Genomic DNA, 23,694 nt, shown 5'->3' with positions numbered 1-23,694 from the left:
GTGTGGTAGGTGTCTGACTTACCGTCTGCGCCGTCCGCGTCTGTTCCTGATCCGTTCATAGATGTACAGGACTGGTATAACCTGCGCGATGGGATTCATGATGTGTTCGTCTCGTACACGCTGCTTGTTGCTCCGTCTCGTACCCGTTGCAAGCTGGTCCGTCTCGTAGCCGTGGATTGATTTGTGGCATGAATCGTAGCTGATATGCTTCTTTTCCGGATGCTGTGACGTGCCGTACGTGGCGACCCGTCCGGCGCGTAGGAAGTACGTATCGTACTTGTCAGGGCATAAACTGCTATGGATACTGCTTCCGGGCGACTCGGTTCGGCGTTAGGAGTTACGGCTTGGACAAGAATGGAGCTTGAGTCGCAGCCTACGTGTTGGTCGGGTTTTTGGCAGTTATGCGCATCGTACTTCATCAACAGGACGGACCGGCTCCGGGTACGGGTCGGTCACACGGTAAGGCTACGAACAGCTCTCGGCGAGCTGTCCGACCCGGATCGGAATCGACCCCTAAATGTGAAATTTCATAGTACCCAGTTATACTTATTAGTGCAAGGCCTGAAGCTTCATTACATTATCATAACTGAGGAAAATGTTTACAAGCAAATGGCAGGACACAGGTTAGCTCCAAAATTGCTCAAGCTGAGAATGCGTCGTATTTACAATAATACATCTCACCTCTGCATTTCTCTCTGCACTGGCACTTAATTAGGCTGCCTAGCACCAACGCAGGCACCCATGCACCATTGTGCAAGGGTGCCTGCATTGAGGGAAGGATTGTTTATGTGCAGGAAGGTGTCCCTTCCTGTATATATATAATTCAGAATGCCGATTTGTAACTTCTATGTGTGCTGCATTGTGCAGCACACATAGAAGTTACAAATTGTCATTTTTTAATGATTGTTTATGTGCAGGAAGGGGCACCTTCCTGCACATAAACAATCATTCATGGAAATTTTCTGTTCAACGTGTGCTGCACAATGCAGCACTCATAGAAACAGCAAAAACAAGGAGAAATAAAGCACTTCTCCTTGTTTCGCCATGTTAAGACCAGGTTTAATTTTGGTGCTGCCTCCAATTTACTAAACCCTTGTAAATAGGGGGCAGTGTCAAAATCAGTAGGCTTAGCGTCGGAACGCCCATTGCAACACTCATTGCCCACCCCTTATACGCTAAGTATAGTGTGAAAGGGTGCCTTAATTGCAAGGCGTTACAACAAACAAATGATGGACGGAATGCTGACAATGCAGACATTCTTCCCCAGTCATGCCACTGGAAATCAAGCAAGCCTGGCTGAAGACGGCTGAAATGCCAGAAACCGGTCCTAGGATGCTTGTTTCCAGTCCAGGGAGGACCTGGCTTGGCAGTTCGGGCTGGACTGTTCCCATGAGGCACAGGGTCAAGACTGATTTGCATATGGCTGGGTTCAAGCTGGAACGGCATGGTGAGCAAAAAAACAATGGATTTAGTCCCAGATCTCTGTACTGGGGTGAATGTATGACATTGTTCTGCATTCTGTCAATCAATTGTTGTTTTTGCATTTGTCACCCCGAGTGGGAAGGGTATGCCCAGACGTGGGTCCCTTGCTCTCCATGCCACTGGAAATCAAGCAAGCCTGGCTGAAGACGGCTGAAATGCCAGAAACCGGTCCTAGGATGCTTGTTTCCAGTCCAGGGAGGACCTGGCTTGGCAGTTCGGGCTGGACTGTTCCCATGAGGCACAGGGTCAAGACTGATTTGCATATGGCTGGGTTCAAGCTGGAAGGGCATGGTGAGCAAAAAAACGATGGATTTAGTCCCAGATCTCTGTACTGGGGTGAATGTATGACATTGTTCTGCATTCTGTCCATCAATTGTTGTTTTTGCATTTGTCACCCCGAGTGGGAAGGGTATGCCCAGACGTGGGTCCCTTCCTCTCCATGCCACTGGAAATCAAGCAAGCCTGGCTGAAGACGGCTGAAATGCCAGAAACCGGTCCTAGGATGCTTGTTTCCAGTCCAAGGAGGACCTGGCTTGGCAGTTTGGGCTGGACTGTTCCCATGAGGCACAGGGTCAAGACTGATTTGCATATGGCTGGGTTCAAGCTGGAACGGCATGGTGAGCAAAAAAACGATGGATTTAGTCCCAGATCTCTGTACTGGGGTGAATGTATGACATTGTTCTGCATTCTGTCCATCAATTGTTGTTTTTGCATTTGTCACCCCGAGTGGGAAGGGTATGCCCAGACGTGGGTCCCTTGCTCTCCATGCCACTGGAAATCAAGCAAGCCTGGCTGAAGACGGCTGAAATGCCAGAAACCGGTCCTAGGATGCTTGTTTCCAGTCCAGGGAGGACCTGGCTTGGCAGTTCGGGCTGGACTGTTCCCATGAGGCACAGGGTCAAGACTGATTTGCATATGGCTGGGTTCAAGCTGGAACGGCATGGTGAGCAAAAAAACGATGGATTTAGTCCCAGATCTCTGTACTGGGGTGAATGTATGACATTGTTCTGCATTCTGTCCATCAATTGTTGTTTTTTTAATTGCAAGGCAGCGTTAAGCCACATTAAGTAAATAAGGCGAAGCCCCTATCGCCACAGAAACGTTGTTAATAGTGACGTTCCTGTGGCGATATGGGCTTGTAAATATGTCCCTGAATGTGCTCAGATGTGCACAAAATGTGTGGTAGTTAACCTTATTCTGGCATTTGTTTTTTTTAAAGCATCACAATACATTGCATTAGAGAATATTTGATTGACAATAATAACGTTTTGAAATGCTTTGTTAGAAACACTTTATCATTGAATAAAATAACTTGGGGGCATATTATCAAGCACGGTGTTAAAATTATCGCCGCTTTAGCGGCAGAAAACTGCCGCTAAAGCGGCGATAATGGGCTTGATAATATGCCCGTGAGAATTCCAATAGAAGCCCATGTTGACACCAGAACATGGGCTTCTATTGGAATTCAGTTTTATGCCGTTAAAGCGGTGATAATTTTAACGCCGTTTATTGATAATATGCCCCTTAGTATTATTTCACACGTTTAATATAATGCATGCATAGAAATTGTTACTAGTTTAACATGTTTCCTTGCCGATTTATTATTAACATAATAATATTCAAGGTTAGAAAGTGCTTATACTCATGGCAAGAGGGGGTCTAAGAATCGAAAGGCCTCATTCGTAAGTCTAGTTTAAAAGAGTGTTTCACATTTCTAGGTAATCCTTTGTAAGGTTGATGGGAATGAATGTGGGAAAGAACAGAACAAGACAGTTCTCGAGAAGATTCGACAAATAAAAATGAGAAGACACTGAAGGATTGCAACATTACTTTCAGCAAGTTTACACTAATGTGTCTTACTACAGGAGGCATCACCCGCTCTCTACCCTGCCTTTCCTTGATGCTATTCCATGTCCATTAGTATTAGTCCGCATTGAAGCTGAACGCTAAGATCTTTATGCTGAGGGCTGAATGCTGATTTGCAACCCTATTTGAGCTGTTGCTGATTGCTGTTGCTACTGCGGGTGCATGATTATTTTGCTTTGAGAGCCTCTCTTCATGGGTTGTTCAGCTGATTTTACTGATTGATTTAGAGCTTCGTGCTCACTCTCACTCTTGACTCTCAAACTCGACCTCTTAATGGGTTCTTGCTAGCACCCATTTTCACCTCATTCTTTAGAATAGGCATTTCTTTCCATTATAGAACGCGCTCCATTGCTTATTTGATGACTTGTTCTAATCAACATTTTTACTATCAATTCTGTAATTTGATTGATGACTTCTGACTAATCAAATAAAAAAAAGAAAAGCTTACTAAATCGCTTAATGAGAATAAAACTGTTAAAACTAATCAAAACTCTCTTTATTGACTGACCTTTACAGTATTATTGTGATTGTTGATTTTGTGATTTTTAGCTCCTGATCTTCTCACAAATGACAGCAAAGGTCTGTCACAGAGAAGTGAGAGAAAACGAACGTGTAATTTAGTGTGGGGTCTAAGGAGCATATTATCAAGACAGGCGATAAAATTATTGCTGCTTTAGCGGCAGAAAACTGCCGCTAAAGCGGCGATAATGGCCTTGATAATATGCGTTATAGAATTCCAATTGAAGCCCAGGTTAGATGTCCTTCACATCTAACATGGGCTTCAATTGGAATTCCATAGAGCCTATTATCAAGCCCATTATCGCTGTTTTAGCGGCAGTTTTCTGCTGCTAAAGCAGCAATAATTTTATTGCCGGTCTTGATAATATGCCCCAAACTTATTTTGGTGTGAGATAGAGATGTTAAACTGATTTATTTAAAGTTGATTTCCACCCTAGCAGGAGTTTGTCCTAAAAAGAAATGCAACCTAACCTTCCGAGAAAATAGTGTTGACTTACAATTTAGTATCAAAAAAGTCTGGGTTGTTAGTAGGTACAAAGCTGATACCACGAGTCAGAATATATATTTCCGAAGCTGTTTTGATTATCTGTGGATAAATTGGAGATAGGAGCAATATTGGAACGAGATGATGTCATCATTGGTAGAATCTGCTCCTGTTTTGTTTCTCTCTTGACTGATAAGGTCTCTGGGGCATATAAACAACAACCAGCGATAATTATCTCTAAGCGCACTTAGCGCTAGGATAATTATCGCCGGCTAGCGTGAATTTTTAATGCTGAGATAGTGTGCTATTACCAACGCTTATCTCAATAGCGATAAAAATCCTCACGCTAACAGGCTAACGTGAGATTATCGCTGGAAACCCAGCGATAATCTCACGTTACCTTGTTGATAGGGACAGGCAAACTTAGCCATGATATCCTCCTTCCATAGGATATCATGGCTAAGTCAGAAAAATACCAGACGTAAAAAAGCAGCGTTAACCGCGGTTAGCGCTGCTTTTTTTGTCTCTAACAGGGTTAGCAACATTCTTGATAATAGGAGAAATGTCGCTTAGCGACATTTCTCCTATTATTTTACTCTGGAACGCCCCCTTTGCATCTCATTAGAGATGCAAGGGGAAGCGTAGAGTAAAAGGGTGCTAACATGCAAATTTGCATCTTAGCACCCTGTTGTTGATAGGGCGCTAGTTTTATCTCTCCTTTTTTGTCTTTTAAAGCCAAAAAAGCAGAGATAAAGCCCTTGTTGATATGCCCCCATGTTGGTAACATTGTCCTTGCCCTGATCCCCTGCCCCAAGTTCTCCTTCTTCCTCCTGCTCAACCTAAAAATTGTGGCTGTATGTATTTGAGGTTCAGGCCAAGTTTTAGCAGAGCTCGTACTAGGTTGTGGATCAAATGCAGTCTCAGATTCACTTGTTATCGAATCTGAAAATGTTTCTTGTTGGTAATTGGGATGACTACCTAACAGATTTGTTGTAGGATCCTTCAACACAAGAGCAGCATAGTTTGTGACATCACCACCGAACCCCTTTTTCAACATTTGCAAAAAATGGGACACTCAGTACAACAACTAAAATGGCAAGTTATTGAACACATGTTGAAAATCGATAGGATAAAGTCACTTATGTTTCTCTGACCCTGATTAAGTTGGAATGACAATGGATTGCTCGTTTGAACTCAGCAATCACAGGTCATAATTTCAATGATAAAACTCTACACACAGTATCTACCTGCAGACTTTAAATACTTGACTCTTGTCCTTTAAGTGTCTCTTGTGGGTCATGTTTTGATATAATATCATCTGTATTCTGTACATCCTTGTATTACTGCCTTTTTATTCATGATATGTGTCTTTATTGATAATTTGTTCTTTTCTTTTCCATATCATGCCCATTTTTGTTTATTCTTTCTACTGGTGTTTGGGTCTTTATTTCCTTTTTGCAAGTCTTTGCCATATGTTTAATTTTCTTTGTTGAGCATTGTCATCTAAATACCAGAGGGTAGATATCACACCCAGCCTTTAGACATCAGAGGTGTCTACAGTGACTCTGGATCTGTTTGAGATAGGACATATTTATAAACCATGTTGGATTTAAGTACTGCACAGTCGACTGCGTTTAGCAAAAAGGTTCTCATTCGCGTGCACGGTATACTATTTTGAATGATTATCATCACAAATTCAATCAGCTCTTCTGGTCTGTTTTTTGTTTGATTAATATGGCCCCAATATAATTTAAACTCCCTTCAACTGACGCAGTAGTAGTAATTTTCTTCAAAATGTCCACGGTTGTCTGGTAGTATTTATGTACACTGTGGATTATTAAATCAATTTTTACTGTCATATTACTGTTTGGAGTGTTTTTTAACTCTCCTGCTCACGCGGAAGAAGTGAATTGCCATTCACAATCCACCCTGTGACTTTTGACGTCAGTGGACTAGAATTTTCAATCTAATTGAGGGCGTCTGATGATACATCGCGTCCAGGGAATACTTAAACTACAATTCCCAATCCACCTTGTGGCCATTGATGTAATTGGACTACAATTCCCAATCTATTTATTTATATTGATTTCTATCATCTACATTGTATGGATGCTACCCTGCACGATAATACTCACCTTATTTTCATTTACTTTTGTGTTAAGGTTGGGAGACTTTGGGGCATATCAGCAACAACCGGCGATAATTATCGCTCAGCGCTCTTAGCGTGAGGATAATTATCGCCAGGTAACGTGGCTTTTTATCGCTGAGATAGCGTGCTATCAGCAACGCTTATCTCCTCAGCGATAAAAATCCTCACGCTAACTGCCTAACGTGAGATTATCGCTGGAAACCCAGCGATAATCTCACGCAATGTGGCGTTAGCTTGCTGATAGGGACTCACAAACTTAGCCATGATATCCACCTTCCATAGGATATCATGGCTAAGTCAGTCCTGAAGCAGGCGTAAGGAAAGTAGCGATAACAGGGGTTATCGCTACTTTTCCTGACGCTATGCTTCATAGCGTGGGGCTTGATGATAGGAGAAATGTCGCTTAGCGACATTTTTTCCTGTCATGTTAGGTCATGAACGCCCACTTTGCATCTCATTAGAGATGCAAAGCTGGGCGTTAGGAATCCCTACGCTAAAGCAAGGTTTCACGCGTTAGCGTGGCCTTGCTAATTAGGCGATAAAATTATTGCCGCTTTTCGGCCGAAAACGGCCGCAAAAGCGGCGATAATTTTTTATCGCCAGCTTGTAAATATGCCCCCAAGTTCCAGCTGTGCCTCTTTTTGAACTTTTCCTTTCAACATTCTTTGGCCATCACCATAAATCCTTTTCATAATTTGTAGTGGAACTCTTTAGGTAGGCTGTTTTTGGTGATGGTGGGCTTTACATTTTTTTCCATTGCACGCACTCTTTCAGTGTATCGCTCTTGAACTCTTTCTCTTTCTTTTTTTTAGTTTGCTTTCTTCTAAATCCCTTCTTGACAGACTGTCCTGATGATGGCCCTGGTCAATTTTACCGTTAGGCTGAAATGCTGTATTCACAGTATATAATTTAGATTTTAATACCTTGTGTGAATAACCCTTGTTATACTTCAATATTTTTAATTGATTACTGGATATTGTTAGTCATTGTTTTTCAATTGCAGCCTATCATTTTTGAGTTTCATATTAGCTTCTTTGATCACACCAGAGTTCCATGATTCACTGTAATTTTGTTTCTTCCTTTATTCAAATGTTTTAATTTTTTTGAGAGGAGTATTATATGAATTTAAAAATACCTTTTTGTAGTTGATTGTAGTGTGCTTTCAGTTATCCAGCAAGGGAATATTATTTTATACATATGGATATTCTTAGGCTTGCCTAGGTTGTTTCTTTACTCATTGCTCTTGCAATGCAAATCATTGCATCTAATTGGAAGGACACTATCAAAATCTCGTTTGATAGGTGCTGGAATATGATATGCGATAAACATAGAATTGATAGAGCTGATGCTACGTCCATGCACTTGACAATTAAAGGGGATTGGTGATATCGAAATGTGCAATATTTACAAAGATATGGCACATTTATTTTGTCTCCGTGTGCTGACGCACTGTATACTGCCTAGCGCCAACACAGACACCTGCGTTACTTACAAGCAGGATTGTTTTTGTGCAGAAAGGGACACCTTCCTGCGCAACAATAGTTGTTAAAAGCATTTCCTTTTTTTCTGTATGATCCAGAATACATCACATATAGAAAAAGGAAGTAATGAGGAGAAATAAAGATATTTTGCCACGTTACACCTGGGCCTGGAAGGCGTATCATTTTGACACATTCCCAGGTTTACAAATCTTTGCAAATCTGGGAATGCACCAAAATCCATGGGTGGAACGCTCACACTCCACCCATGGAACACCTCCTTGCCGCAAGGTAATGCCAGGCAGCGAAATGTGCTGACTTGAGTTGCGCTCGGATTCACAAAACTTCTCAGAACCATGCAAGGTGGATTTGCGTGGCTTAGTAAAACCCAGTTAAGGGCTTGTGTTGCCTTACATGATGCAATGGCAATGCAAGCAGTTGGAATTTTACCCTTTTGCAGGGTTATTCCCAAACTTTTTGCCTTTTCCTCCAATTTTTCCTGACCTGTTTTGTGGGCTTTAGGACTCTGGGCACTTTACCACTACTAATCAGTGCTAAAGTGCACTTGCTCTCTGTGTAATTTATGCTTATGATAGATTATCCATGATTGGCAAATTTGATTTACTGGTAAGTCACTTGTAAAGTGCACTGGAGTGTGCCAGGGCCTAATAACCAAATGCTACTAGTGGCCTTGAAGCACTGGTTGTGCTACCGACAGGAGTAGCCGTGTAAATGTGTCTCGGACCTGCCAAAGCAGTGTCTGTGCACGCAGTTGTGAACTGCCTTGCTGCCCTGGCAAATGAACCCACTTGCCGGGCCCAAACCTTCCCTTTTCTTACATGTATGCCACCCCTAAGGTAGGCCCAAAGTACCCCCATAGGCAGGGTGCAGTGTGTGTGAAAGGCAGGACATGTGCTGGTGTTTTTTACATGTCCTGACAGTGAAATACGGGGTAATTAGGTTTTCACTATTGAAAGGCTGTGTGTCCCATAGGCTAGCATGGGAGCTTCACTTTAACATCTTACAAGTGTATCTTTCCATTAGGAGATATGGAGTTTAGGTTCCCTGTAATCAGAAATTAATAACACATATTTTAGTAAAGATGTTTTTTAAATTGTATGTTTGAAAATGCCACTTTTAGAGAGTGAGTAACAAAACATCATATCTGGCTGCCGCTTATACTGCTGTTAAACAGACTAGAACCAATATCTAATTTTCAGGTCCTGGTTTTTATTCAACCATTAGTCCATATTTTAATTTTTTTTGCTTTTTATTCTTATACCATATGTGCAAGTATAGTGAAAACACTTTTTGTTTCAAACAGTATACAAAAGGTCTCATATACATTAGACGTGACAAAACAATACATAAAAGCAATGAATCAGTATACAAAACATCAAAATGTTGAACCAGTCTATAATTTCATAAATGCAGCAACCCTACTAATGATTTAATCAAACAACTTAAGCAGTCCTTTTTTGGGATTGCTGACCATCGGGGACAAACTTTCACGCTACTAAGGTTTTCAGATTACAACCAATCCCTTAGAGCAGATCATACTCATATGATATGTTCCCCCAATGGTTGAAGATGCCGACGCCTTTCAAGCCACGATAGTATTCATGGGGTTCTCTTCAGGGCTATGACTGGGTACTTTCTGTTTGCTCTTATGTCCATTTCTTTACTTATAGACAAAGCAAATCTTTTTGCTATCTTTCCTAAGTTTAAGAATGAGGGGCATATTATCAAGCCAGGCGATAAAATTATCGCCGCTTTAGCGGCAGAAAACTGCCGTTAAAACGGCGATAATGGGCTTGATAATATGCTCTATGGAATTCCAACTGCAGCCCATGTTAAATGTGAAGGACGTCTAACATGGGCTTCAATTGGAATTCCATAGAGCATATTATCAAGCCCATTATGGCCGTTTTAGCGGCAGTTTTCTGCCGCTAAAGCGGCGATAATTTTATCGCCTGTCTTGATAATATGCCCCGTGTTCTGTTGCCTCCTGTTCTGAAGCATCAGGGACACAAAGACTTCACTGCCAGCTTCCTTGAACTCCACTGCTTTTCCAATTATGAACCTCTGGAGGTTATTCCTACTGCTGGGAACTGAAAAAGCTGAAAGAAACTAAGAAAATTGACTTCCAGCACCTGTTTTCTGATGAAGCACCACCGAGCGGGAAATATTTGAACGCTCCACTGCCGTGCGGCCGAAGGATCAACACAACGCCTGCAAGCGGCTGAAAATCCACTGCACTCTGAGTCCCGTGCACCGATATCCGAAGGTCGAGATTACTGCACTGACTTCGATGCAAGCTCTGCTGTGTGGCTGTAAAGAATCGATGCATCATGGGATCATGGCTGAAGAACTCGATGCAGCGCTTGTTTGCGGCCACATCGACCACCAACACATCCCGGATTTCTTTGCATCGCACCTGCGCAGCAAGCTTTACAACGCACCACTCGCAGACCAGAAATATCTTGGAATCTACTCATCACTTTCCCCTACATTCCGGATTCAACGCATCACGTCTCCTGCGTGCAGTAGGACTATCGCATTGCATCCCCTGAAGGTACATTGTGTAAAATCACACATCCATACATTTCTATGGACAAAGTTGCTTGAAACCTTTAAAAAGTCATATCTTGAAACATGTAGGTTGGATTTTGGTTTTTTGGTCTTGTTTGGTTTAGATAAACATACTTTATTTTTCTAAACTGGTGTGGTGTCTATTTGTGCTGTGGTGTTTTCCCTGTGTTACTGTGTGTCTGGGTGCAAATACTTTACACATTGCCTTTTGGATAAGCCTTTCTGTTCGTGTCAAGGTACCCAGGGGGTGAGCAGGGGCTACTCTAAAGTGTGTGATCCCCTTACCCTGGCTAGAAGGAAGGGTCCCTACTTTGACAAAGGTGCATACCTCTGCCAATTAGAGACCCCTATTTCTAACACAAGCACTTAGTAAATCTGACACCCCCCCGCCCCCGGGTTGCATCTGAACAATAATATGTGCCATAGGTCACTGACGCATATCAACATATATCCACACAACAATTCGGACTCAGAGTTCGGATCTAATTATTCTTGAATTTCAGTTTTTCTTCACACCTCGTTTTTTTTAAACATGTACAAGTCTTCAGTCCAGGAAATCGGTAATTGTTTTATTATTCTACATAGCTTCACTGTGGCAAAATGTCGGTGCCACAAAGGGTTGATGTTTTACACTTTTTTATTCAAATGAATTTCCACAAAGCCTATCCCACCTTCAGGCCTTCAATTTACCCCAACCTCCCTACCTAATATCACTTTTTGTATTAGGCATTTACGGGAAAAAAACTTCTTGCCTCCTTTTTTACATATTATATCCCATTTTAGTCATGTTTCCTGCTATTGTACAGCATGGCAACTGCTGTTTTCCGTTTCTCACTGACATTATCTAAAAGCTATAACCGCGCAGTGCATTTACATTTGAATAGTTTTGTTTGATTGATTACCGTGAAATGACATTGACTCGATATTACTTACATTGCATGTGTCTTTGCCACCGTGCTTGCCTCCAGCGCACAGCATGTTCATTGTTATGATCGGAACTGAATTGTAGTGCCGATTGCAGGTGGTTCTGCTCACGACGGTGAGATTGACTGCCATCAACGCGTTCGAAGGATGTTCATCCTCACTGTCCCTCAGTCCCCATCCTGCTGCCTCGCACACGGTCCCTTCCTTGACATCAGCTCCTTTCCCCGGTGGTGGCAATGGAGATACAGCTTTACTGCGCTTCACTTTCTTATTCAGCTGTAATGAAAACCCATGCAATTCAAATATGCCTATGAAAAACAGATGTAAATGTAATACTTGTATAGCGCACTACTCACCCGCAAGGGTCTCAAGGCGCTTGTACGAATACCGCTGTGGAACCCATCCTGGCTTTCCCTGTGAGGCGTCCGCTCCTGGGCACCCCCAAGGTGGAGGCCAGGCATCCTTAGCGTTGTGGGGGTCGTTGTGGAGATTAAGCAAGCTATTGCCCAGAGTTGCAGAGTGGGACTCCATGATTGGAATAGGCACCGAGGCGAGAATTATCAGGTCCGAGGCGGGGAATTGAACCCTGGTCCCGGGCTAGATCTCTGCATCAGGGTCTGCCGCTCTAATCATTGAGCCACACTTCTCCACTCATTGAGCCACACTTCTCCACACAGATGTGTTTCTCTGATTTCAATGTACAGTATAATTTTTACTTTTGGCTTTGTTTTTTTGTTTAACTGGTAGAGAACTGCATTGCTGGCAAAGCTACAACCCCTAGATTTATTCGAGTCATCCTACAGCTTCTTTGTAGCTCTGGATTGAACCTTTTAAGAGGATAAACTCAGTTGCTGCAGGAAGAAAATTACCAACAACCCTCTGAAAGCGGCACAGCCCCGTGCAATGCATCCGTCGTTGCAGCTGCTGGAGTAACTAACTGGCGAATCATTAATGTTTGCTGGTAAAGACGTATCAGTGTGTTTATCATTAGCTGTAGTGCTTAAAAGGTACTCATTGTTGTGATGCTATTCACTTGGCATGATGTCATCTGGGTCACAAGCTACACTGTTTCCTGCATCTAGGTCCATAGTCATCTGATGCCATACCATGATTGACCACCACAATTCTACAGCACACGCTACCCAGTCGGGTCTCTTGGAGCTAATCTTACCGAATATCTCTAGCCAAACAAGCTAGTCTTCTGTATTTTCCTAAAACGGGAACTATGGCTGCCAATCTTTTGTCTAGAGAGAGAACAATAGCACATTGCTTTATTTGTGCCAGTAGTTTCCGGAGCTCAGCACTGGCACTTATTTTAGAAGGCCGGGACTATAAGGAGCATATTTACAAGAACTTAACGCCGCCGTAGCATCAATTTTTTTACGTTACGGTAGCTTTTTTTATCGCCTTATTTACAAGTTTCCGCAAACTGCATTTAGCTGCACTTTTCCAGCGTAAACATGAATTTTCAAGATCTTCACTTCTGTACGTGGGACTTAACGAAAGTGAGATGCAAGGTAGGTATTCCTGTTATTTTTTCACAATATTTACAATGAAATTCCCGTACGTCGATAACCCCCAAAACTGCTGCTAAGACCAGTTAGAGCCAGTTTTTTAAGACCAAACAAATAGCTGGTCTTGAAATTGGTGCAAACACTTGGGTCCACGTATAAGATGCTTCGGTGCTGGACAACTCTGCAAGGAATATTGCTGTGCTGCCCTGCGCCAAAACAATAGGTCAGGAATGCGCCCAATCGCTAAGATAGGGCGAATTCCTGGGCCTCATACATGAAAAGTGTTGCATCGCTGCGACAAAAAGAGTTTTGCAACACTTTTCACTGTGTATCCTCCTTGTGACACCACGAATGTGCCATATTTACTGTAGGCACTACATGTCGCAATCAATGACAGATACGTCTGGAATCCTGACATATCTGTCAGCGCTAAAGTCATGCATTGCTGAAGCTGTGTCGCAAGCATGACACATCCAGCCCAGCAGTGCATGGGGCCAGCCTATCCCTATGGCACTGCGTCACCCTTACACCTGCCATGAGGTACAAGGGTATTCTTTGGTGATGCTAAATGGCAAGCGGCGTGGCATCCAGGGTTGAGGGCAAGGAGGTTGCTGGCATCATAGCGGTGGAGGGTCTGGCAGACAGGGTCCCTGGCACTGGACGTGGTCCATGTGCGGACGTCAAAGACGGACTTGCCTTTGGCATGCATTCGGCGCACCAGTGTCAAATCTGCTAAGCATGGCTGCACAGCAGCTGCCATTAATTAGTGCTGCAGGGGGGCTGGACAACTGGGAGGCGGGAAATGTGGTAATGGACACTGGAGGGGGAGGGGCTGTGGGGGATTGCAATTGCAGCGTCAATGAGGGAGAGGACAGGGAAAAAGGAACTGTACATAAGCACAGGAAAGACAAAGCTAAACAAAGCAAAGAAAAAAACATACAAAGCCAAAGGTAGAAAGCAACATAGAAGAGCAAAAAGATGGACAGGAACAGCAGAAAAGAGGGACAGGAGGGCAGTCAAGCAGCAGAGCAGTGACGCACTACCACTGGACCTCAGCTGGATCGAAACGTCACTAATAAATGGTCTTAAAGCACCAGAAAAAAAATCTGGTCCTTGATCTGGAAATTGAATCAGAATCTAAAGACATCCTTTCCTTACAATAACCTTTTGAAAATAAAGTCACCTTGTTTGAGTAACAAGTCGGTTATGGTCACTTCACTGGGTGTTCACATATGTCACAAATATATGGAAAAAAAATGATGTGCTGTATATTTACTTGGTGTGCGAACATGTTTTTTAAAAAAAAAAATATATATTTTTTGTAATGAATAAATATGTTACTTATTGCGGGCGAAGTGGGTAAAATGAGTTAAACCTCGCGGGCTACCTATTGTTCTGGTTTTGTGAATATTGAATGAAACTACACGTTCTGAATTGATTTGGTTATCCTATTCTTATCTCTTCAGTTTATGATTGAATCCTTGCAAGAGTATACACTTGCTCAAGTTTAATTTTCTTAGAATAAGTTCCTTGTGAACAACTGCTGCAAGCTATATAACTAATATAGATAATACCCAGTTCACAGGGACATATTGGTTGCTCTTGTGTTTTGAAATATGGGGAACCTCCTGATGCAGGTGATGCAACAGGGCCCCCCAGGGGTGTGAAGTTGCAGCGCTCCCACAACACAAGTTTGGCGCAGCTCAGGGGCCTATTCTCCACAGCGTCTGGACAGCGCAACATCTTCCAGCCTGTGGTGCAGACATGTGTAGCACACCACTGGCAATCTCCTCCGTGCACCCCGGTGTAGTGGTGGTGCATGTTATGCGATGCAGACCTCCCTACGTTGGTCCATCTTAGCTCCAAGGGGCACCAGGTGGTCTTCTCACACAGGTCAGCAATGTGTTTCCATGCCAGACTTCATCACCAGGTAAGGGCGATCGCCGATGCCTCAATGTCTACCGCCACAACCCAAAGGATTGGTCCTGACACAGCCCGCCTCCACCGTCAGGCCGCAGCAACTCCGCAGCACCTCCATCTCCCACTCCCGGTCTCAGATGCAGGCCCAGCGAGTCCTCCTATCCGGGAACTTCCACGGTGTCACAAAGAAAGTGCTATGAAAAGTGATGCATCACGGGGGTGCTAGAGGGCGCAGAGCAAGATGGCTGCACCCTAGTGTAGCTTTGCCCGGCTGAGCTAATATCCGACAAGAATCTGCCACCAGAACGTTGCATCTGCACCCCTACTTGGTGTGGGCTGTGGTTTGTTGCCCTACTGCCTGCACTGGGTGTAAAGAAGGGTGCATTGTACTGTTACAGTAAGAGTATTCCTGCCTGCTCTGCAATGGCAAGCGCGCACAAAATGGCGACTGCCACGCTGCCTTGAGGAGTTGATCACCCACCAGAGCCTGTTCGTGTGGGCTGTGAAGTGGGCCTCTGGCGGCGGGTGTGGGCCCGGGGTGGGTATCGCGCTCTGCGAGCTGCGGAGGGTGCCGGAGGGGAACGTGTAGGCAGTGGTGGCTGTTATTGTCGGACACCGAGAGGGGGATTTCCGCTGTGTGGCCTGAGGCTGCTGGCTGCATTGATTTGGATGGTGCTGGGGCCTGCGGCCGCACTGGAGTGCCTGGATCCTTTCCTGCCTACGCAATAGTCATATGTGCTGGTAACGCTGGCTGCAAGGACTGGCCAACAATACAGTGAATCTGCGACTGGTTGCCCTATTGGCGTATGTGTCTGTAATGCTCAGGATCCACTACATGAACAATGTATGGTATCTGAGATGCCGGGGGGTAGGGGGTTTGTCCTGTGGGTTATTGCCCCTTGATTTGTGATTCCATGTACCTTATATTGCCTATTGCCTTAATAAACATAAATATAAAAAATTAAAACGTGATGCATCACTGGTTTTCCCCAGTGATGCGCCACATTACATAAATGGAGCCCTGAATCTGCATTTCCTATTCCCCTCGGCTCTGGCTGGTCATCCTGGCTGTTGGGGGGTGGGTGTTTACCTGTATTGAACTTGGCCATGGCTGATCCATTCTGCATTCCATTGTTTTTATTTTATTTTTATCATTGGTGGTGGACTTAAAGGCTACTTTTGCCTCTAGAGGCAGAAAAGTGACGTTGTGCTGAGTAACATGAGATTTTTTGCCTCTAATTGGCCTTTTGTCACTTTTCTCTCGCTAGCAGCAAATGTTTTATTGCCTTGACGCTAGTGTTAGTGGCAGTTTTCGCCACGGGTAGCTGATGCTATCGCCCTGTAGCGATGTATTGTACATATGTTGGTAACAGGGCAATAGTTGTCAGCGATAGGCAGCGTTACAAAAATTGCCGCTAACACTAGTTATCGGCAATTCTTATAAATATACCCCTTAATCTCTTCTTCTGCGGTCAGAGTTCCTGATACATTTTCTAAATAAATATGCCTGCCTGGATGACTGCCTGATATGTTTTCACAGCCTGGCCCTTCCTGGTTCCGGCCTGATGAATGTGTATTGTTTATCACGTTAGTGATGTCATCTGGCCTTCTTTTCACAACCCTTGTCAATCACTGAATAAATAGTAGTACAATGCTCTTTCATACAATAATCACAGTGCTTACTTGATGCAGCCTATCTCAGTCTCTTCTTGGAAAATTACATCTGGGGGCTGGCTCATCCCTGAACTCGGGAAAGACAGGCTGTGAAAGCAAAGGCAAACTCAGAATGGAGGACACGTGAGGAATATATTAAAGTGCAAACTTTGCACCTTCTTTGCTGCTTAGCCCAGTACTCATTACTGGACACAAAACTGCTGTGGATGTGTCGCGCTAGTGGTCCACTGGCACCCACACTTCTACTAGTAGCAGAGTGCATGCCCACCTCCACACATCAATTGCTGAGCTGCATATGGGGGCAACTACTGCGCAGCAGGTGGGGCAAGATGAAGAGTAGACATCCAGCTGTCAGACCTGGACTGATTAATGACATCAACAGTGCCTAAGTGACATGCCATCACTGCGATGATCTTCATGCACAGGGAGCCATTGTTGGCACGAAGGCTTCAGTGTGCCTATCAAATCTGAACCTTCCATAGGCCTCTCTCCCCCTCTTGCGACATCTACATTGGCTTCCGGTGAAGAAGCGGCTCAGATTTAAAACCTGCTGTATGGTCTACAAAGCTTTAAATAGCCTTGGTCCCAGCTATCTTTCAGATAAATTCACCAAATATGTACCACCTGTGTCTCTTAGATCCGGGTCTAAATCTTTACTTCTTATTCCGCGTTACAAAAAATCCTGCTTGGGTGGTAAAGCTAAATCCTACCTAGCCCCTTACTTCTGGAACCAACTCCCCATCCATTTGCACCATTGCCTAGACTATCTGAAGTTTAGAAGGCTGCTCAGAACCTCTCTGTTCTGATTTGTGTGTTCTCTTGGTTGGCTGCAGCAATCCATAGCGCGGAGATACCCCTCTGGGGTGATTCGGGTGCTTCATAAATTAAATTCAAATTCAAGTGATTCCTCAGAACTGTATCAGCTGTTTCGAAGCCATGCCTGAATGGCACCCAAACAATGCAACCAATCCAGAGGGTCAAAGCCAGGAGGTTAGTAGATGACTCTCAAGGAGTGGTGAAATGGCCAGGAGGCTGACAGTGTCAGATGTCAAGGAGGTTGGCCTCAGCTGCCAGTGATACAGAGCTCTTAAGAATCCAATGTTCATGCATGAGTAATACATGCAGTTCAGATTTTACTTATGTATTCTGGTGTTTGTAGGCCTGTTGATTCGTATTATGAAAGCAGCATTGTAAGTCTGTAAAAGTTGCATGCTGCGATACACAGTCTAAGATGCTGTTGTATGCTGTACATATTGGCATTTGTGGGAAGTTCCCAGTTACTCATTGGCACAGGTAGATGTTGCTACAACAGGATGAGAAGAAGGTCCGTGGATGCCCTTGTGTATGAGTCAGACCGTGGCAGAGCCCCACAGTCATGGAGCATTCTCCCTGCATCTCTTCTCCTTTCCCAGTAATTGGTCTGCTGTCTTGGGTGCCCTGCAGGTCTCATTTCTCAGGCCCCACAAGCTGTCACTCAAAGGTTCATGCTAGTTTTCCAGCACCCATTTAATTAAGCAGCAGTGACATGATGTGACTTCATGAAAGTGGTGGTGTGCTGGCCCAATAGCAACGTTGTGAACATGAGCTTTGCAGAGGTGCTGTGAGGAACCACTGCAGCTGCAAAAATGCAGTTTCAAAAAGCTATTTTGTTATCACAGTGTTACTAATCACAAGGAAAATGAAGATCTACAGTGAAGTGGCCCTGAAAAAGGAGCGGTTCCCCCAAAGCATTTAATGCAGTACCCAGTCCTCACTTAACCAGATTAATGTAATGGTTAGTCCATCCCTAACTGGCAAACAGTAGTGCCCCAAAGACGTGCGATGCTGGCGTAGCTAGGGGGGGGCGGTGGGGGCGGTCCGCCCCAGGCGGCACTATTTTGGAGGCGGCTGCCCGTTCCGGCGGTCTTTTATAATTTATTTGGGGGACAGTTGTGTCAGTGTCCCAGTGGGCCGTCAATCTTGTAGCGCGCGTAAGCGCTACCAATGACGGCCCTGGGCATCGTTTTGGGCCAGCCCCCACACCGCGCTGAAAATGCAGCACAGACGCGCGCCACCGCTAACGCACTCTCGTTGGGAGTGGCATCGAGTCTGGGGAGAATGGGAGATTGAAAAGACTGCGCAGGCCGGCAGGTCGCGGCGCGCTTGAGTTACAGCAGGAATTGTTGCGGCCACGAGGCGGCCGGGCCGGAACCGAATTGCTGCAAATGAGCCTCGCAAAGTAAGTGTGCGTGAATTTAGTGAGGTCTTTATAGGCGCATCCTCCTGCCGCCCGAGCCGCAGTCCTGAGAAAGTTTTGGCTGGCACTGCTCGCACTGTTAAGACGTTTAATCATGATGAAGTCCGCCACCTGATCAGAGTCGACAACCCCCACCGGTGGCGGAGTGAACCTGGTCGCTGGGAGTGCTTCCTCCGCTAGAGCAAGCCCAGATCACAACAGCAGCCCTCAGATTGCTGCCCTGAGTCCGAGTTGCGGGCTCCAGCTACCAGCAAGTGTGCAGTGTTGCCGATGCAAAGAAATAAGTGCATGCGGTGTGGTGTTAACTTACTGTACTGACTCATGTGTGCTGCTTTAGTATAGAAACAATAGAAATCACGAGCAATGCAGGATAGCGGCCTTACTTCCAGATCCTAAAGGCAGCTGTTTCTATGTGGATTGAATGAGGGATGGTTTTCTGCGGCCTGCCCTTACCCTGTTCAGTAGAAACAGAGGGATTCGGCCGACAGAAACGCTGCGTGGAAAACACAAGCAGAGCTTTCGAAACAAATTAGTGTTAATTATCTGGGAGGCACGAAATTTTATTTTCTGTACACAGGCTTGAGAGATTACAAGGTTAAGCGCACTGCAGCTCAGAAACTGCTGTAGCACCATGCTCCGGGAGGTGTCCTTGTACATACACATGCAAGTATAAATGTGAAATAAAATGGCGTTTAAGACTTTAAACGTAAACCTACCTAGTTTGCCTTACGCTTTTATTTATTTATTTTTTTACAACGTAGCCACATTATGACACAATAGAATAGACTGCTTTCTGTATTTAAACATCATATGTAAATAAAATGGGGTGATTGTCATTCGGAGATCTATGTACAAAAATTAATTAATGGCAACTCCGCAGTAAACAACCAGTAGCAATTCTATATGATTTGGTGTTCTCTTACTAAAATGAAGAGGGATCAAACTATTCATAAGTTTAAGGACAATTTGTAATAGTTTTGATGTCAAAATAGAACGTTTACAGTGGATGAATGTTTAAAGAATGATACCCCCTGGTTTGCGTCATCAAGCAGGAATAGTGGGGCTGACTGGGAAGCCTTAAGGAGCAGATAGATGCAGACAGGTGCCTGAGATGTGCTGCTTTGTTTTAATTTTAGCAAAGCTAATGGTCGCAAACTGAACTTCTCCAGTAAATAATCCCTTCCGTTCCATTCATTGCCCGGTTTTGTTCACGAGAAAGTGTCACTCACAGTCATTGAATGTCACTCATAAGTACACTGACATTATGAAAATGTCACACATAAGCAATCTGAAACCTTGGCAGCTATGCTGCCTGTGCCCTGTAACAGAAATTTACACTGGTCAGCAACGTCACTCCTGAGATACGAGCAGGGTCGGGCAGTATTCCTAATGTTTTTATAGTCTGCACTGGTGTAAGTGCTGAAGGGGAATGTTAACCAGCTCTCGCCAAGCCACAGTATCCTGCGACGTCACAGACTCGACCCCCGTGGCCTTTTGCTTACCTGCCGTGGCACACACTTCTGCCCTGGCAATATGGCAGAGAGCTGCTGGCATGCGGTATCCATAACCAGACCTGACCCCCCGCGGGCCGCACCTGAGACTGTTTGCTCAGGGTTGAGCGAGAAAGAATCATGCAGCCGCAACGTTAGGAGTCGTAGCAGCCATGGTGACTGGGACTGGCAGTCAATTCAACTACACAGTGCACTTTTTTTCGATGAGGACTGCAGGTACTTTTGTGGACGGGAGTGAAGCTGCCTCTGTGCCCTGAGTGAACCGCGATACCCTGCACCTGCGCCCGTTTGTCTGTGTGGGTCTGCAATCACATGACCTTCATTTGAGGGCCTGACTGGCTCCACTAAAACAATTTCAAGGTCCTAAAAGTTCATTGCGCTGACAATAACATTTTAATCCTAATTTTGAGTTGGCCTGCGATTTCATTGTCAGGGGACTCACAACTTTGACAGGTTGAGAGCAATGGCCCCGAAAATTCTGGTGGTGCTATAGTGTGCTTATGGTTCAAAATAATGACACTGCTAGTGCACAACTGTAAAAACTGCACTGAACAAAAGTCAACATCACAGCCTTTGTAGTGTTTGGAACTGGCTAAAAAACACCCTGACAGCCTAGACCCCTGCTCCACATTTTACTAAACTTTGGTTATCAGAGATCACATCACACCCCACACTTTCTATGTGTCTGTGCATTCAAGTAATCTATCGATAGGGGTAGGCCCCTTTTAAAGGGTGCAGGGTTATAAATACAAGCCGTAGAGACTGGCATAATGGCTTCAGCTCAGCTGATGAGTCACTTCAGTAGACAGATTCACATTTTATTAGAACTTAGTTTATTGTACAGTACTAGTGCACAGTACTTTTCAGGAGCCCTGAGCCGCGCAACATAGTTGAAGTCGCACTTAACTAGCTGGTGACGGTGGGGTGACTCTGGTCAGTGGTGACAGAGATAGTGTTGCTCATAGTTGAAATGTCACTCATAATTACACAGAAATTCTGAAAATGTCACACTTAGCAATTTGAAACCGTAGCAGCTATGGGAGTGCTGGGCAATTTGCAGCAGAACAACCGGTAGGGGCCCTGCCACCACTGTGGACTCTACACACAACCGACAAGAGCCTGAAGTAAGAGCTAAAAATGGTTGTCATAAGGGAAGGAAAGGATCTTCGGTGAGCCTCCTCATTTTGGGGTTTAGAACTTCCCCTGAACATTACCCCAAAAAAGTTTGTGTCACAGAGCTCCATTCCCAACTACCTCAGACCAAGTGCATCTAGTTTCAGCAGCAGCGAAATCGGGAATAGGTTTGGTTGGTATCTTTAGCTGCAGCAGTTTGCTCCTGTCATTGCTTGACTCTATGGTTTGAAGAGGACAGTGTTCTGCTTCCCCATCCCCAAGATATTAATGGGCGTTTAGTCATATAACAAAGTATTAAACCTTCCTTCATACACGAGTCCTAATTCACTTCTTCTGTCCTGATGATGGTCCCGTTCATTGGTTGAACGTGGGAACAAATCTTTTACACCTAAAAGTCGAAGATTATTAAAGCTGATTTAAGAATAAAGCAATAATTTTTGGGGAAATCTATAGAAAGAATAACACCATCATAGTGAGAGTATAAAGGAGCATGAGCTATTCCCTGAAAGAGGACATGTAAAATAAAAGCAAAAAATTGGTCATAGGATATCTGAATCTATTTTGTTATATATTAAAGGAAAGTCATAGAAATAAACCAAAGATTCCGTGGTAGAAAGGCGGTTGGCCCATTACCATCACAGATCAGGCCGGGAGTCAAGTTTGATTGAGTAAAGTATACATCCTGAAGGTTGGCAAACAAATTCCAGAGCAAATACGCACCCCCCCTCCCCCCCCCCCTCCCATTACCTGCCAAGGGCGCCAATCTGAGGGATAGCCCCGGGCGCCAGAAGCTCTAGCTACGCCACTGATGTGCTCTTGTAGTCATACTAGCATTCTGCAGGCATGTACACAGTTACTACAAAAGAAGGAGTCTTACTCCACCATCCCTACTCAATGATATGTCAATGACAAGTAACACTAAAGTCAGGACCAGGATGAGCACTCCACTAGGTCCTTTATTGTTGTGTTTCTGGTACAGTTAAAGCTTCACAAAATTAGGATGCAGGTTACAAGGCATCAGTGTACATGCTTTCATACCCATTTCATGTCATGTGCTCAGCTGACAGAGCCTTTCAGATTGTGTGCATGACTTTAGCCAGTTTTGTCTGTGTTTGTTTTATGCATCTTCCTTAGTTTGGATGTACGTGGTATGTTTCCACATTGCAATTGGGTCTGTAGAATGAATGCAATTTTGTGGAGCTCCACAGTGAAGTCAAAAGAACACAAGACTTCAGTTCATAGTGCAGATGCTCGGTTTTTGTTCAGGCATTCTCTTTTTGGTAATAATGATCATTCTCCTCATTCAAACACATTTTGTTTTAATGAATGCGGTTGTTTTGAAATAAGTGAACTGTTATAATCCATGTCATGATACTCAAGCAGTAGAATAGTTAGGTCTCGCATAGGGCAGCGCATGCGCTTCCTCTCCGAGGCATTAAGTAATTAGTATGTTGGGTAAAACTCAAGATAATTTCCACTTCTGCTTGCCATTGGTTTAACTCTGGCATTGCTCTTCTTATCGGACTTTTCATTGGCTGCTGTTCCGATACTCACTTCCGTTTATTCCGGAAGCAGCACCGCCTAGCTACAGTTTTCGTCCGCTTTTGTGTGTTCATCTGTAGTTGGTGAGCACTATATTCTTTTAGTGTCTCCTCGTCTTCGTCCTCCGGCTTCACCATGGACTCACCCACGACCCCCACGGAAGTCAGTAGGGAGCAGCTCGCCATGCCTACTTCACTGGCAGTTACACACATTCCGGGTGCTGCGCTTCTTTCACCATAGTCCACTTTCCAACGCAAAAGCAGCTTTTTCTTTAAACATATGGCGTGATCATCGCTGCTTAGACTGCCCGCGTTCCGTGATCTCCAGAAAACAAACTCCGCGTGCGTACGTGGATGCGTATTAATTACACTCAGAGCTGTTAAGAGTCCGTCCTGAAAGGGAAATATTTCGGATGGATTCGTGTCTTTACACTGACAGGGAGGCACACTAAAGTGTCCCATAATTTGGGCGTCTCCTGTTGCATAATTCCAATGGCCCTGCATATACTAACGAATACCTACCACAACGCTACAATGTATACAGCGAAGTAACTAATAAGGGGACTCGATTTGTAATGGAGAGCGTATTTGTTATCAAACACAACAGCGTGTGACTGGGAACTTGCCTTTCGGGGTTTAGAGTGGGGGCGGGTCACGGTGGGGAGGGGTC

The 23,694-nt window shown here is 44.4% G+C and overlaps 1 protein-coding gene across 1 annotated transcript in view; it reads right to left on the bottom strand.

Annotated features, from left to right (window-relative positions):
• Positions 1-23,694, bottom strand: part of LOC146864198 (granzyme A-like) — a 175,566-nt gene that overhangs the window by 88,223 nt on the left and 63,649 nt on the right. The window contains exon 4 of the mRNA XM_085631289.1: positions 11,504-11,770. Within this exon, the coding sequence (XP_085487415.1) occupies positions 11,504-11,770 (267 nt within the window). The remainder of the gene's footprint in view (positions 1-11,503; positions 11,771-23,694) is intronic.

Source organism: Triturus cristatus, chromosome 2_1 (assembly GCF_964204655.1).
Source record: "Triturus cristatus chromosome 2_1, aTriCri1.1, whole genome shotgun sequence".
Classification (NCBI taxonomy): domain Eukaryota; kingdom Metazoa; phylum Chordata; class Amphibia; order Caudata; family Salamandridae; genus Triturus; species Triturus cristatus.
This window is presented reverse-complemented; position numbering and strand designations above follow the sequence as displayed.